This window comes from Triturus cristatus, chromosome 3_1 (genome assembly GCF_964204655.1).
Source record: "Triturus cristatus chromosome 3_1, aTriCri1.1, whole genome shotgun sequence".
Taxonomy (NCBI): Eukaryota; Metazoa; Chordata; class Amphibia; order Caudata; family Salamandridae; genus Triturus; species Triturus cristatus.
Genome location: NC_140583.1, coordinates 154,665,805 through 154,682,390, shown reverse-complemented (window position 1 = coordinate 154,682,390; position 16,586 = coordinate 154,665,805). Strand labels below are relative to the sequence as shown.

Genomic DNA, 16,586 nt, shown 5'->3' with positions numbered 1-16,586 from the left:
CATCAAAACGCCCTGCAGGATCTCAACAGAGTGTGTACAAAAGGGGCAGCATTCCACATGGGTAGCACTGGGAACAAGACACCACTATTGAATTGAAACTAGGGCATGTGTGGCACGGTACCCGGAAGTAAACAATGCAAGATATACTTGCTGAAAGGCTGCAGTTGGAACAAGTAAAACAGGCACAGACCTCAATGAAGCAGTATCCGAAGAGCAAAAAAATCGCTCAAACGTGTGGTACAATGATTTCTACACACTTAACATAAAAGTTCAAATGTAAATGTTTATTACTGGATCAATAAGTGGCCACTTCCAGCACTGTATCTGCATGCCTTTTAGCACCAGAAATGCTGGTGCTAACTCAGCACTTTTAAAATGTGAAAAAAAAACATAAAAACTCCTTCGACGAATTGCTGCTTATTCTTCTTACATGGAAATTGGTGTTTTCTTCCTCCGATTACAAAGTGAGATGGTTTTTGTAAAATTAAGTAAGTGACAGTTTTGCTGGAGTGAAAGTAAAGGCCAAGTGAACACCAAGCATGTGCATGCCTAAAAAATTAAAAAGGAGTAGCTTGGATGGGGGTAGGCGGGCAACAGAAGCAACATGGAGGGTATGGATGTGGAATCGTGGAGGATGGGAGTGGGGGGGGGTTGACCAGCAACAGTAGATCTGGGGGAACCAACAAAGGATGCACAGGGGGTGGGGGAAACAACAAAGAGGGCATAGGGATGACAAATAACTGGAAGGAAGCAACGTAGAGCGGGGAGAAAAGAAACAGACCACGGGGCAACATGAGTGCGGCAGAGGACAAGACGTGCATGAGGGAGATAGCTGTAGAACAAATGGACTCCGGGGAGGGACAAACACAAGACGAGAAAGTAATGCCCACACAACATAATTTATAAGAAGCAATCAATTGAGAGTGACAAAAAGGCCAAATAATTGTAAGTGATAGGAAGAGTTTAACCCACAGTAAGCTGGCAATAGGTCGTTTCGCCTACAGACAGCTTGAGATATCTGGTACGCAACATGTAAAAAGCACACATCTACGTTCTTCCAGTACGCATTGCTAGGATCCTTGGCATTTCTTTCTCCCAGAAATAAAGATCCTTTAACCTAGAGTTGGTGGATCGTTCTTCACCTCAACAGCTTCACCTCTGTGACAGCTCTGTATGCTTCTGCACCCTGTGAGTTTCTACTTCCTAGAGACTCAGTATGCCCTAGAACCCCAGGTGTTCCTACTCCCCAAAAATTAAGCGGACACCTAAACCTGGAGGGCTACAAATCCATAAAGATCAGTGTTCCTGCACCCTGCAGACCCAGCATGCTCCTCGACACAGAGGGTTCTACTTTTTAAAGAATCAGCAGGCACATAAGACCTGAAGGGTTTCTACTTCTCGAATACCAAGGAGGAGAACAAAACTGTTAGTTTTTTAAGCCTTTCTGTACCACATCAACCCTACATGACCCATCCACTATGAACTACTGTACGGTGAATATTAATCATGTGTCTGATCCCTAAAATACAATCATTCCTTTGTTGACAGCCCAGGACAAAAACTGATAAGGCAAGTAGTCAGGTTACCATGTTTCTCCCATTCTGCTGCCTTGGAGAAAAGATACATTACACCATGAAAGTACTTGGTACTTGTATAGCGCACGACTCACCACTGAGGCATCTCGGCGCTGTACTCATACCGCTGTAGGAACCCTTCCTGGCTTTCCCTGTGAAGTGTCCACTCCTGGGCACCCCCATGGTGAAGCCAGGCATCCCAGCGCTGTTGGGGCCATTGTGGAGATTAAGCAAGCTATTGCCCAGAGTTGCAGCGTGGGACCCATGATTAGAATAGGCACCGAGGCGAGAATATCAGAACCGAGGAATTATTTAGCCCGAGACCGCGCCGAGGCGGGAATCGAACCCTGGTCCCGGACCAGACCTCTGCATCAAGGTCTGCTGCTCTAACCATTGAGCCACACTTCTCCAAGTACTAGGTTGTTACCATCAGCAAAAGGCATGCAGTAAGGATTTTGCCCCTCAATGTGGAATGACATGTTCTATAACAAAGTTGTATGATGTTACCACATTTGTAGTCTAAAAACCCTAAATACATAGTAATGGTTTCTGCATTCCAAGTAGTGTTCAACCAAAGGAAAACCTTGATTTCATCAGCTGTGTGCACCTGCGTGTTTACAGTTATGAGCTTCCGTCTCACTTTCTTGGTGTCTAGAATTAACTTGTCTACTAACATGATACCCAACTGAGCTCCAGCCATAAACCTCTCAAGAAGACCTCGATCCCAGTATGTTCCTCTTACAATCATTCACTCAACAAGGTGATGGGAAGACAAGGTCAATAATACTTTTACAGAGAGTTGGACTGGAATTAGATTTATTTGTGCTTGCGCAATGATACTACAATCAGCATGGTAATCTGCATATACAAAATATCTGTCTCTACTGGAGGTGTAATTTCTCTGAACTTGGTGCCCATCTGTGGTACGAGCTGTAAATCATCCTGCAATTGCCTGAATGTCGCCAGTCAAATATATATTTTACAGTTCAACCATTAGCTCTCAGTGTACTTCTCATTAAACACCATAAAAGTCCAATCAAATACTATGTGTTGGACTACATAAATCGAATTATTAAGCACAGCAAAATACAGTAACATTTGTCAATCTTTGCAACTACAGACTTCATTCACCACAAGGACTGCTGCTAGACAAATGGGGCATTTTCTTGTTAGCAATAAACCACTTAACCATTTATGGCGGTGATTGACCCCGGCATGGTGTGTACCCTGCCTGAATATAGTCAAAGATTGAGCAGGATACACTGGTAAGCCAGACATGGAAAGATCACCTATTATTCTTCTCAAAAACATGGCCTAATCTGCCCATGAGCTGCACTGATTACTAGATCTGGCACAAGTGCCGACTGCACAACCTTACATGGTGTTTTTTATGCCCCTTCAAACAGCAAATGTCTAAAATTCCAACCAAGAGCAGAACTAGGGGCAGAAGACACAGATGACCTCTGTGTTGTACAAAACCAAATGTGGTAGGACGCAGGACTCCGACGCTGAAGGAGTTTAGTACTTTGTGAGAACCGAGTAGACAAACAGTGAGACAACGCAGAGTCCCCCTTTGATATACCTTCATAAACAAAATGTTGTCCAGGGATTTTCATTTTTGATTTGTGTAATATTAGAGAAGCACTTTAGCTTGGGTAGACATTCCTAATCCGGGCAAAATTTTCTGGACAACATTTTTAAAAAATGGCAGATCTGTTGTAGTGATGATGTAATATTTCAGGAACCATGAGACATGTATTCTTCATTTTGGTGTCAAAACATAGGTTCTGGGAGTCAATAAGTCTTATAGAGACAAAAAATGACTCCGCAGATCAACCCTTCCACCAAAAATTTTTTTTTTTTTTTTTTTTTTAAATCTGAGGACTCCTTCAAACAAAGAAAAATGTATCATATGCCAAACTAATTAGAAAGAAAAGTTAAATCAACTATGGCTGCACAGAAGAGAGTTTGCGATGCGGCAGAAGTACAGCAACATCAAGTTCACAAAAGATTGAAAGTGATGAGTGAAGAGGATCAAATATTTTATCATTATAACCACAAGTGCTACAAGTTGTATGCAATGGAAAAAATTCCTGCAAAAAATAGAAGCAACCAGTGAATCACAACAAGAATCTGAGTCTTCTGAGAAAAATGACGGCAACCAAACCCAATGACCATCCACTTAGAGGATAGATGGCTACCCCTCGTCCACCTCCAACAACTGATCAGAGAGCAGATGATCTTCAATATGTTACCTGTGTTTTAGCCACAGCAAGGGCCCAAGGGACTGATGAAAGAACAAAGTACAGAGTATGTGAGTGTCAAAGGGCACACATGTTTTTATCTGCAGCTAATTTCCTCCAAGATGAAGCTTTCAGCTGAGTAGCATATCTAAACAGCGAGGTGAATGTATTTCCACCAGATTTGTGTATCCACCTTAACTGCATGTGTGTATACATTTGAAAATACGAATCTACAATGGGCTTGCAGGAGCACTGTAACTGCCAGCCTTCAGTTAGGTTTGCACTCTATGGAAAAGCAAATTAAGTTTTAAAGCCACTCTTGAGTGCTGGCTACGGGTTCACACTACGTGAGGTCAGAGAAATAATGGTCAACACTGATGAAACTGCATTGAACCATAATAATGAAATTAAGATTTTTCTGGTGAGAATGTACAATGACAGAATTTGTTTTTGACACAATACCAAACAGAATGAGCCACTCATGGTGTTCTCAGCTGATTTGACACCTGAGGTTCTTGCTGCTAAAATAAGATCACAGAATGCAGTAAAATCAGCAGAAACCACTTTATGAGACATCCTAAAAGATTTAGATTTTGGCCTTATGACAAATTGTGTGATGCCCCAGAGCTCCACAAACTATGGGAGTCAACAATAAGGCCTGATGTCGTCTTAACATTTTCTACATCATTGTTTAATATCAGCAAAACAAATCTGCTACAAACTAAAGTTCTTGACTTCGGAACACAAGCCGATAACATTGGGGATGGCTTTGAAGATATAAGTAAAGAAGTGGAAAACAATCCCAAGAACTGACAGGCTTATGTTGTGCAAATGTACTGTCTTTTTCAAATCATGTTTTAAGAATTACATCACGGCAAAAGAAAACTCCGCTACAAATGACTGCCCACGCAATCTAGGCCAAGTGCAAAGTAGAAAGCTAATCACTTCAATGAACAGGACTGGAGTGTCAGCTCTAGGCATAAACAAACGAAGCTGCAAACTTATAACTCGACTGCCTTGCAAAGATATGCAAAATCACTACATGCCATCAGCACTTCCCAGTCTACCAGAAAGTTTTAAAGTGGCTGAGGACATGGATCTTCTCCCCAATTCTGACGTCCGTAAAGCGGATTTAACTGAATTTATAATATTACTTATTTGGTGCAGACTGTAGGATGAAGAAAAGCCAGTTCCTGCATGGGCTGGAATTCCTGATTTGATCTCTCAGAATATCATCCCTCTATACAAGGTTGGGTAATTACCGGTATACCATCTCATTGACAAACTACGCAAAAGTATTCACAGCTCTAAAAAAAATCCAAACTGTGCATGCTCAGCTTGAAGACAAGCCTATCCTACCAATTTTCTGCGAAGAAGGTGTTTTCCGTATTGTAACGAAAATTTTTATGAGCAACCCAGTAGCATTTGAGGATCTCTACCCAATTATGGGCAGTTTAACATGACAATAGTTATGTTGCAGCGTCCAGGAAGTTATCTCAGTGGATGTGGCAGAGACAATGCACTTATTGAGGTAGAAATCTTTGGAAGCAAAAGTGTCCAGTTAGTATTGAGCGGAACTCAATATGTTCATTTGTTACACGATATGCTCACCATATTTAGGGTTATAGAAACATTGCATTGGAATGCTTTTAGGAACAAGAATGACGAATTAGGTTTTGTATATCTCATCTCAGAAGTGAAAAGGGCACAAGATGCACTTCATTCAAAAGGCATAATGAAAAAACAGCCAGTCAATGTTCAATACACTCAGTTCAAAATTAGAAAACCAAGTTCATGAAATGTCAAAAAACGTAACGAAAAAAATATAAACTTTGCAAGTACTGGAGAAATGTTTTACGTATGATAGCTTTGGTGAAAACTTGGTACATGCTGCTGTAATGTAATTCGGAGATGCACGAGAAGACTGTATAGTCACCGATTATTGTGTTTCGCAAATTTGATTGCATTAACTACCCGAGATCACAGTACTGGTATTGGAAAGAGTGATGAAGCTAGAAAAGGAAAAACCACATCTCTACTGAAAATTCACCCAAAGACTTTTTTAGGTGAAAGACAGAGGGAATGTTCAATGCTGTGGCTCTAAATATTGGAAAAGACGGCCCAGAGATCACAGAAACGCTCCAAGGGAATTGACGGTAAGACACGTAAAAGTGAATATGTTGCTCAATTGCAGCTAGTTTACCATGAAGTCATTTCCATTTGCAATGTTTTTAGAGAGATGACACAATCAAAATTATTAAACTATCGTGAAACTGTTCCTCACCACACACTTTGAGGGAAAGAGAGGGGAACAGTTTAATAAACGTGTTGACAGCCTTCTTCATTTCATACAGCAGCTTGAAATGACTGAGCCTGTGCGACTACACAACTTTGTAACCAAGCAATATATGGATAACGCTATAAAGACACGTCTACTAAATGTCCTGGAACAGGAATCAAAACTATACGCAAAACTGAAGCAGGGGAGATTTGTACTGAAAGAGAAAAAGCTGTTTGACATAATCACTAAAGCTAAACTTCCACGCTTTAATTGCCATAGTAAGAGTTTTGTCCAACCAGACACTACAAACTAGGTTACAAAAAAATAACTTTTCCAGGCACATAGAGTGATGGATGTAGCAAAGGAAATGGGTGAATATATCAAGGACATTCTGTTGCATGATCTTCTTCCAACAAACGCATTATTGGAGGGTGATGCTGCAACCAAACCAGTTAAGCATAAACTCATACAAGAGCTCGAAACAAAAAACTTACACCTAAAGAATTTCAATTCGAAAAAGTGTCCTCATTAAAAACAGCTTTTGTTGTAAACTATAGGTCACAACCTCGAATGGTCCTAATTTCATCCATGCAAAACATCGGAGAGGTCTTTCAGACAGTTCTACAGATATCAAAGTCATTGTGCACCATGCAAGAACTGCCCATTCTACAGTTATCTTGAACTATCAGTCAAAAAATGCTAGAGAATCAGATGAATGTCTACAAGTGGAACAATTGTCCTTGCCTGCATCAAATATTGGACACCTATACCTGTGCAACTTGATATATTCTGGTCATCAACATTGAACAAGATTTACTTGGAGATGTTAACTAGCCAAAACACTGCTGATGCTTCAGTGAACACTGAATTTCCCATTATTACAAGTGAAAATACTTGTCAACGAGGAGCTGGTGCCTGCACAGATGTATTGAAACGGTATGGGCCTTATTGTTCAATAACTGAACAGCAAATTGGAGAAAGCTGACCTTCGTGTTGTGCCAAATGTTGAGGAGTGGGCTGTTTGACATTGTTCCAATCGAGTCACTGTACTGTCAAATGACACATTACTGTGGTACTGAGATTTGTTGCAATGCTCATACGTCAAGACTTTTTAGAGTTACGGAACAGGCAAGAAAAGACACGTAATAACGCTATGGAGTTTTAAATGCTGAACCTATGAAGTTTCCAAAAGGATTTTCTGAGACAGAAGAAGAATGTGACTTTACAGACATAAAAAAATACCTTGTGCATGTGTGGATAACGAGTACTGAATGTCACACATTTGAAGATCTTCAGTACAGCGAGTTCAAGAGATCAGTCCTGCTAATTGACCTTTCATTGACGTCATTCTGTGCGTGGACACAATAAAAGAGCATTCTATTTGATCAAAAGATGTATAAATGTTTTGAATCATGCAAATGTAGAGTAAGGTCCGTGTGAATTTGGTTGGGAAGATATTGATGGAGTGCTAAAACCTACAAAAATGTTAAAGTCTCTACTCACAGAACTTACATGTACCTGGTACATAAATATGTCCCTTTGGATATGCTCTTCTCAAATGTTGGAACATTCTGCACATGTACCACAAGCAATTGCCTAAACAACTGAGTGAACCATGAAAACAAGAGTAATGAGTATTATTTTTTTCATTTCAGATCATAAACAATGGTGTATACGAAATAGAATTAAAAACCATTATTATTTGTTTCATTTCTATTTAGGTCTCTTCTTCATCTACTATAGTCGCCATTTTGGAAAATGATGAAAGGGTTGCTTTGAGGAGTTATTTTCTGTCTCAAGAAGACTACTTGGCACCCAAAACCTATCTTTTGAAACCAAAATTAAGTATATAGGTCTCATGGTTCTTGAAATATTCCATCATCACTGCAAAACATCCGCCATTTTTAAAAATGACATGCAATAAAATTTAGACCGGATCAGCAATGTCTACCCAAGCTAAATTACTTCTCTAATGATCCAAAAACACATATCAAAAATGAAAATCTCTGGACAACTATTTGCTTATGGAGGTATATCAAGGTTCGCCCGGATCATTATTTCAGCCTATGGTTGCAGGGGGGCCCAACTGCACTCAGTTTGGGGCCTGGCACTTGTTTTTCACCATCCGAATTTGATCAAGAAAATGAGAGAGAAAAACACAAAAAGTGGAAAGGAGGAAGAGAAACAGGAAAACTGCAACACAGGAAAAAAGCACAGATTAAAAAGATTCTTAAAGGACATGATGAAGAGGCTGGGGGAGGATGGTGGCGGATTAACCCAGTGTCCTCATCTATTATTCCTTGTCTTTATCTACATACCGTGTTCTGCTTTTTTAGGCTTAGGCTTCCACATATATATATATACAAAGCAAACACAAGGAGATGATAGACGGAGCGCTAAAAATTTTCAGACACTCACCACCAGTCACAGATCTGGGCTGAATCCATCATAGTTCTTTAGCTCAGTTCGCCACCCCAGTTCAGACACAGCCATATGCAAATCAATCTTGACCCTGTGCCTCATGGGAACAGTCCAGCCCGAACTGCCAAGCCAGGTCTTCCCTGGACCAGAAACAAGCATCCTGGGAATGATTTTGGGGTAACACCCCTCATCAACCAGCCTAGCTTGAATCCAGTGCTAAAGTGATCAAGGGACTCACGTCTGGGCATACCCTGCCAACTTAGGGCGAGCAAAGCGAACACAAGATCTGTGACTGTGGGTGAGTGTCTGAAAAGTTTCAGTGCTCCGTCCATCTTCTCCTTGTGAGATATATATCTCCAATCGAAACTACCCTGAGATTGAGGCACCACACACACAAGCGTTTCTTCACCTTTTTATTTTGCAGGTCGCCGGGACATCAGATACAGCACAACAGCAGGGTGAAAACCAAATGAGTTTCGGGCTGCATTTAGCCCTTGGTCACTGGTATAAGCTGGAGGCACAACAGCACAGTTTTGCGCCGCATTCGCAGCGCTTCATTTAAACTCCGCTTGTGTGTGGTGCCTCAATCTCAGGGCAGTTTTGATTGGATAGATATAGAATATATATATATATATATATATATATATATATGCTGAAGGAATGGGCGACCAACAATTTGGAAGCGTCAATGAACATGGTATGCATCCTGATAAAGTACGCTGAAATAGACCGCAAAGAAATTTTGAAGGAGCTAGAACAACTTAATCAGGACTTGGATCAACATGAAAACCAAGAATTCGTAAAAAAGAGTAGAGATGAAATAAGCAGTTGCCTGGTCAAATATGAAGAAACCATAAGAACACGCAAACAATTCAAATTTGCGCGTGATAAACGCGATTACGAAACAGGGAGAATTTTCACATTTGCCCGCAAGTATGACTCAGTAAAAAGGCAGGCATTAGTAGAAAAGACCCCTACAGTTTCAGTTCAAAATAGTACTGATAATGAGGTTTCGGACGTGGATTCCAGTCCAGCGACTAGCAGTGTGGATTCAGATGATGGAGATTCCACTAATACCACACCAATACAAACAGCGATAAACTACTCACCTTCAGAAGAGTTGGGTTTTTTAATAGAGGACAGACGACAAACCTTAAGGCCGCGGCTACAACAAAAAGAAGCATCAGCAAAAATGAGCGGCGCAAACAAAGGCGGAAATGCAAGAGGGCGAGGCTTCGCCAAGAGAGGCAGGGGAAAGAAGTGGTAAATAATAATTCTGGACCATCAACCCCGGACAACACGGTAGTAAACTTATCTGATATGGAGCTATCTAAAGCAGAGTCCCAACTTCTATCTTTGGGTTTGTCCTACTGTCCTCGCAACAGCTTTAACTACATACAAACAAGAATTGATGTTTTCAAATTTATTCGAAAATTAAAATTACAGAAATACTTTAAGCTCAACAAAGTGCAAGAACAAGCAACTAGTATTTCTCAAACACAACAACCCATAAAAAAATTTCAAGCAGCGGATGTTGGCATTTTGAAAACTATACTTGCCTTATCTACAGATGATGTAAACAATATAAACACTACTCAGGAAAATCTAACATCCATGGGCATAACCAGCAACCTACCATGTAACAGCCATTTTAAACCTCCTTCAACATTTATACCACTTATGCCTAAAGACGCTATTGACACTTTCAATGATATAGTAGTAGAAGAATTGAAAACACTACAAATCATGTCATCTCGCAAACAAAGGAGATACAAATATATGGAAGCACAATATGCGAAACTCATGAAAAAATTAAGAAACAATTCTAATTTAATCATCAACAAGGCCGACAAAGGAGGCAATATTGTGATCTGGCCACGTACACTTTACATGGAAGAAGCAAAAAGACATTTGGAAGATACTTTATGTTACAGAAAAAGTTCAGCTATGGATGTGAGGAACTTAAAGGAAAATGTGTTTAAAGAATTAAATCAGTGGAAAAGAAATGGCCTTTTAAGCAAACAAGAATTGGGTTACCTCAAGAATGAATTTCCAATTACACCAACTCTCTATTTTATCCCTAAAATTCATAAGCAGGTAGTGCCAGTTCCAGGACGACCAATTATTTCGGCTCAAAGGAGCCTTTTGGAACCCGTATCGAAATATGTAGATTATTTTTTGCACGAATCAGTGGAAAATTTACCCTCTTTCATAAAAGATACAGGACATTTTTTATCCAAGTTAAAGGAAGTAAAATGGGAAAATGATTATGTGTTAGTAGTCATGGACATATGTACCCTTTATACCAGTATTCATCATACTGATGGATTGAATGCGGTTAAACATTTTTTGGATAAACGTAGCATTGATTATTGCAAACACAATGTTATGATATTACGTATGATACAAATATGTTTAGAGAACAATTACTTCCTATTTAATAAGGAGATCTATCAGCAACAGAGAGGAGTTGCCATGGGGGCTTGTTTTTCCCCATCATATGCCTGCCTACATGTTGGATGGTGGGAGGAACAAGTCCTCAGAGGTACCCACAAAACAATTTTTGACACTAATGTGATTGAATTTTGGCGGTTTATCGATGACATTTGTATGATATGGAAGGGTACTGAAGATTCTGTGACCTCCTTCATCAATGTACTAAACCAGAATAATCTGAACCTGAAATTCACTGCTGATATTAATAAATGTTCTGTCCAATTTTTGGACGTGGAAATCTACATCAGGGATAACGAAATCCAGACCAGGCTACATAGAAAGTTAACAGCAGGGAACTCAATCCTCCATGCCAGTAGTGCTCACCCTGGCCACCTTATAAAAAGTATACCTTACGGTGAATTCCTCCGCATGCGTAGAATCTGTAGCTCTGATGAGGATCTGAAAAAATGTCAAGATGAGGCCCAATTGAGATTTTTAGCTCGAGGCTACTGCTTAAAAGAGTTAATTCAGTCTAAAGATAAGGCGAACATCCGTACTAGAGAAGAATGTTTGAACACAACTGCTACCTCTAATAAAAAAAAGAGTCAAACAAATACGGATGAGGATTTGCCGAATAACCAAGGTGGAGTCAGACTTATTACAACTTATAATGTAGAAGAAAAGAAAATAAGGGGTATTATTACAAAACATTGGCCACTTTTGAAAACAGATATAACTTTAGCTCCCTTAATTCCGAACAATCCTCTCATTACCTTTAGAAGAGCGCCCTCAATGAGAGATGCACTAGTCAAATCTAACCCTGAGGTAACTACTTCCACCAATTGGTTATCCAACAAATCGGGGTTCCACAAATGTATCTCATGCAGGGCTTGTAAGTTTGGCATCAATACCACTGAATACATTAGTATCTTTGAGAAAAATCCCATTAAAATTCAAAGTCTCTATACCTGCCGCACGGATTATGCAGTATACGTGTTGGAATGCACCTGTAAAATGAAATATGTGGGCAGTACGAAGCTACAGGTGTTTAACCGTATCTTACAGCATTTAAGAGCGATAGTCAATTCCGATGATGCTTATCCGGTAGCTCGTCATTTTAAATTAGTACATAATAAAAATTTAAATGACCTATGCTATTATGTAATTGACTCCGTGAAAAAGAATATAAGAGGCGGTAACAGAGAGAAACAACTTCGGCAACTTGAATCCAAATATATTCTTCTCTTGGATACTAGAATTCCGAAAGGATTAAACACGGGAGAGGATCTACATAATTTTTTATGAGAATATGTGTAATAAGAGTAACTGCTTATGAGATATTTTATGATATTTTGAAATGTCTCACTCTTTCCTATGCATCCTTCTACCTGTATTCACTATGGAGTTAACTGAGTTTTAGAAATTTCCAATTGTTTTTAACATCATTAGAACTGGGGGATCTTATCTGTTTACATATTCGTGATAGTTTTTCTTGGATGTAATGCAATGAATTTCATTCAACTAATAGATCATGTTTACTGATTTAGGAACAGTCATTTTTTAGGCATCAGAAAGATAATATTTGTTAATATTTTAGTCTTTTTTCACACTTTTTTAGCACTTATTTTTATCAGTGTCGTGATTTGGGATGTTATATAGAATACATTTTTTCTGTATACACTGTTTGCACTTTATCTCACTGTGAGACAATATTTCAAGCATTTGCACTTTATAGTGACCAGTTAGTTACGCCTTATTTTTTTTGGGAATAATATGTATTAGAGCAGTATTCATGCAATAGGGAATATATCGTGTCACTACGGCACTGACAAAAAATGAGGGGATAAATATATAAATCCCAGTAGAAAAACCCTATTATGTAGGCCTTTTTCCTTCATTTTAAGGTCCTATATACTAAATGATAAAAAAATCTTTTTATATGAAATTTTATCATATGATTGGTGATTATATATTTAACTATGATGATGTTTTAGTTATTTATGTATTTATGGTTTTTAACAAGTATTTCTAATGTCGAAGTATTTTGTTCAGCTCTAATGCTTTTCCAACAACAATCGCAATTGTAACTGATTAGAATCCAATCACGACCTGTATATAAACCATGTGTGTCACTGGGGGGTCATGTGATCAAGGCTGTGTGTCAACAGCCAAAACGTTATGCTGACCGTGGAAGAATAAACTAGCACGCTTTATTTACTTGGCACTGTGTGGTCTGTACCTGTTTGATAAGGAAAGAGACAGGATTGCTGAAAGATATATATATATATATATATATATATATATATATATATACACACACACACACACACACACAGCTGCAAGCTTCTAAGCAAATATGTGGGCCCTTATCACTTACTCTCTTACAAATTAAGCATGGGCTATCACATTAGTCAAGAAAAATGTCATCATTACCAATAGTTTAATCCGGGTCAGACAGTTCGCCCTCAGTCCAATCCAAATAGCGTTTATCATGGAGTACTCAGTAGGCACTCCCTGATCTCCCCACCACCTTGTTGCCAGGTGGCACCCCGCTTCCCACAGCAAAGTGGGTACTTCTACCGGGGCCAGATTTCGCCACCATGAGCACCCGTGCAGCTCAACACTAGGTATTCACTCCTGTCTTCAAGGGCTGCTTGTCCACCTCCACGTGCGAGAGGACCTTGCACATACTGCTGCTTAACACTCGGAGGCGTTGGAAGAAGGGGTGCTCGGGGTGCGGCAGCACCCCCATAAAGCCTTGGCGTTCAGATGGAGAATTTAACAACAAAGACCCGATATACTGCGTTCAAATACGAACGGTCTCCTGATGGCCACCTTTGTTAGACAAAGAGCTGTTAATTCTTTGGCCATGGACCGAGGTTAGTCTTCCGTACTCTGAATGCACGTTCAGGATATTTTGTCATTTTAAGTAGCGATTCACTGATGCTCTCATGGGATCAAGGTGAACGAAGGAGGCCACAATAGTCTAGGGGTTTTCTAACACATACATAAAGATGCGTTTGCTTTACAAAGTATTGTACAGATATCTCAAGATATAGATCAGTAACATGGAAATGAAGGCACTGGTGTCTGGTGCTGTCGATGGCCAGGGCCCCCGTGGCTCTTCAGTAAATCAGCTTCGTAGCGCTACATAGGAAACAGATATATATATATATATATACACACACACACACACACACACACACACACACACACACATTTCCATTCGATCTGATAAAGCACACATGGTCTCTCATGTGTCAATTTGTGTTGTACGTCATCAGTCTTGGGAATCAAGCTTTGATGGACGCCTCCGCCCCAAGCGTGCCTGGCCCTATCCAGACCCGAGGTGTTTATAAAAACATCAAAAACCTCCTGCGCTTTCTGCCGCCCATGGTCGCTGCTCGCTTGTGTGCCTCAAAGCTAAAGTAGCGCCGACCCACTACTTATGACTGAGCAGATCGCTATGTCGCCCACGCGCACGGCCGCTCTCTGCCCAGGGACGCCCAATCACTGCCCGTACAGGCACCCCAAAGTAGCCATGGGCACTAGTGCCCTTGGGCTGCCACTTGATGCGGTGGGGACCAGGGTACCCCGTGCGTACCCTTGTACCGGAAGGTCGACAACTGGCTCCAGAGCATCTTTCCGCCCCGTACCACAGCAGTGCTTGTTTCTATACCACAGAGGACAGCCGCGAGTTCTCCATGCCTCTCTAGTGCCCCAGGTCCACGCGGGGATAACTGAGCCAGTCTAGCTTTTCCCATTCAATTCAGTTAGTTGTAGGACTCCTTTAGTCGTGCTTGCTACAAGTACCATAATGCACCGAGGAAGCCTGGCTGTCGCTGACAAGGGTCTAGCTAACTTGGGAACTCAGTGGGTTCCCACCGACATAAAAAAACAGCAGTAGACCCCTCAAGCATCTACGACAAGCAGACGTACGCAGGATGTCTTTCTGTCCTGACGGGAATCCAGCTGCCTGTCCTCACAAAGCTGGGACCAGGTCAGAGACGGCTGCTAGCCTCAGTCATCCTTCCCGCCCCACTTCGATCGTGAAGCGACGGACAAACATCCGCACTGTCATATTCCAGCCTTAAATGGAAGGATCCCTCGCTGGCGACGTGGATTTCCTTTTCCCCTTGGAACACAGATCACACAATGGATCAGTGAAGTATTCCTTCACCAAAGCATAAAACATAAACACCCTGCCCGTTATTTTGCGCACTGCTACAAAGCCTCTATTATCCTATCCCGGAGCAGACAGCTGTGAAAACTACAGGGCAAGGCCAAACAAATGTATTCCTTGGAAGGAAACGCGGCGCCCCCGCCACGGCCCCGCCGCCCTTACTTACCGTCCAGCGCCGGGTTGTCGCTCAGCTCTATCAGCGTCTCGTGCTCCTTCTGGCCAAAGAGGCTCATGGTGGCTGCCGGGTGTGGGGCGAAGCCTTGCGGAGAGGCGCTGGGGGGCTTCACAGCGCCCCCGGTTCCATGCGAGATGCCGGGCTGTGGGTAGAAGAGAATTCCCCGTTCCTCCACAGCCCCTGTTCTGTATGTGACTGTGAGCCTAGCCTCAGGCGGCTGCCTCCCTTAAAGACACACGGCAGACCTGGATCCGGTTACTTTCTGTCGGCTGAACCCGGTGCGCCTTAAAGGGGCGCTGTGCTAGCTTGTGCTTCGAAGGAAGCGTGCAGCGTGGGACAGGGTCTCTCTGGAGGCTGGGATTGTAAACAGAGCCGGGGAGGGGCTATGCCGAGCCTTTGAGTCATTCAGTGCGTGTCACACAGAAAGGAGAAGGGCGAACTTCACTAGCAGAGGCTGCACGGTTACAGTAACAGGCTGGGAACTTACGGAAAGCAATATTTAAGGAACCATACATGTATTTTTAGAATGAATGATTAGAGCTAGTATAGTTTGTTCAGTACGGACAGCTGCTCATGGGGAGGGGGGGGGGTAAACATTGGTGTTTGATAAATTCTGATGAGAGGATGTGTCATAACGGCCAGAGCTGGTGACTTTGGAGCTGCAGAACCAGGCTCAAGTCTCGGCGTCCCCTAAACATCCTGTGATTCTGGGCCAATGCGTAAATTGAATGTGTCCTTGTGTAATGAAACGTGCTCACGTAAAGCTCTTTGAAGCCTTCCAGTCGAGTTCGGGTTATATAAAAAAACTGCAAAAAAACAACCTTTTATGCCTCGCACAAAACGCACTGTGTTTTATCACTTACATGTGCTGAAGCTTAATTTCAACTTTGTAACTGCTGTGTACGTGTGTAAATGTATAGATATATATATGTTATATATATATTCACTGAAAAAAACGTAGGTTTTGGGGACGTTATAGTTAGTTGGACATTTCACTCGTACAAAACCAGTTCAACTATAACTCGCGCCCCCGCAATGCACTGCTGATGACATCACATATTACATCATTCATGACATGGTCAGTGACATCACTGATGACATCTCAAATGACATCACAGATGACATCATCCAGTGACTGTGTGTTTCTATAAAGTTTTAATTATGTTTTATATATATGGCAAGGTGTATTGAAGAATGAGTGGCTGTATAAGTGTCTGGATGGAGGATTTAGTAGGTGCATGACTGACTGTATAACTGAGTGATATAATGTGTC

The 16,586-nt window shown here is 41.3% G+C and overlaps 1 protein-coding gene across 11 annotated transcripts in view; it reads right to left on the bottom strand.

Annotated features, from left to right (window-relative positions):
• Positions 1 to 15,681, bottom strand: part of ANO5 (anoctamin 5) — a 323,731-nt gene extending 308,050 nt beyond the window's left edge. For 8 of the 11 annotated variants that reach the window (XM_085643607.1, XM_085643608.1, XM_085643609.1 and 5 more), the window contains exon 1: positions 15,305 to 15,600. In XM_085643607.1, the coding sequence (XP_085499733.1) occupies positions 15,305 to 15,371 (67 nt within the window). In that variant the 5' untranslated portion in view covers positions 15,372 to 15,600. Of the gene's footprint in view, positions 1 to 15,304 lie in introns of all 11 variants that reach the window. The other 3 variants (XM_085643617.1, XM_085643615.1, XM_085643616.1) reach the window with 3 other exon arrangements.
• Positions 15,682 to 16,586: the final 905 nt, after the last annotated feature.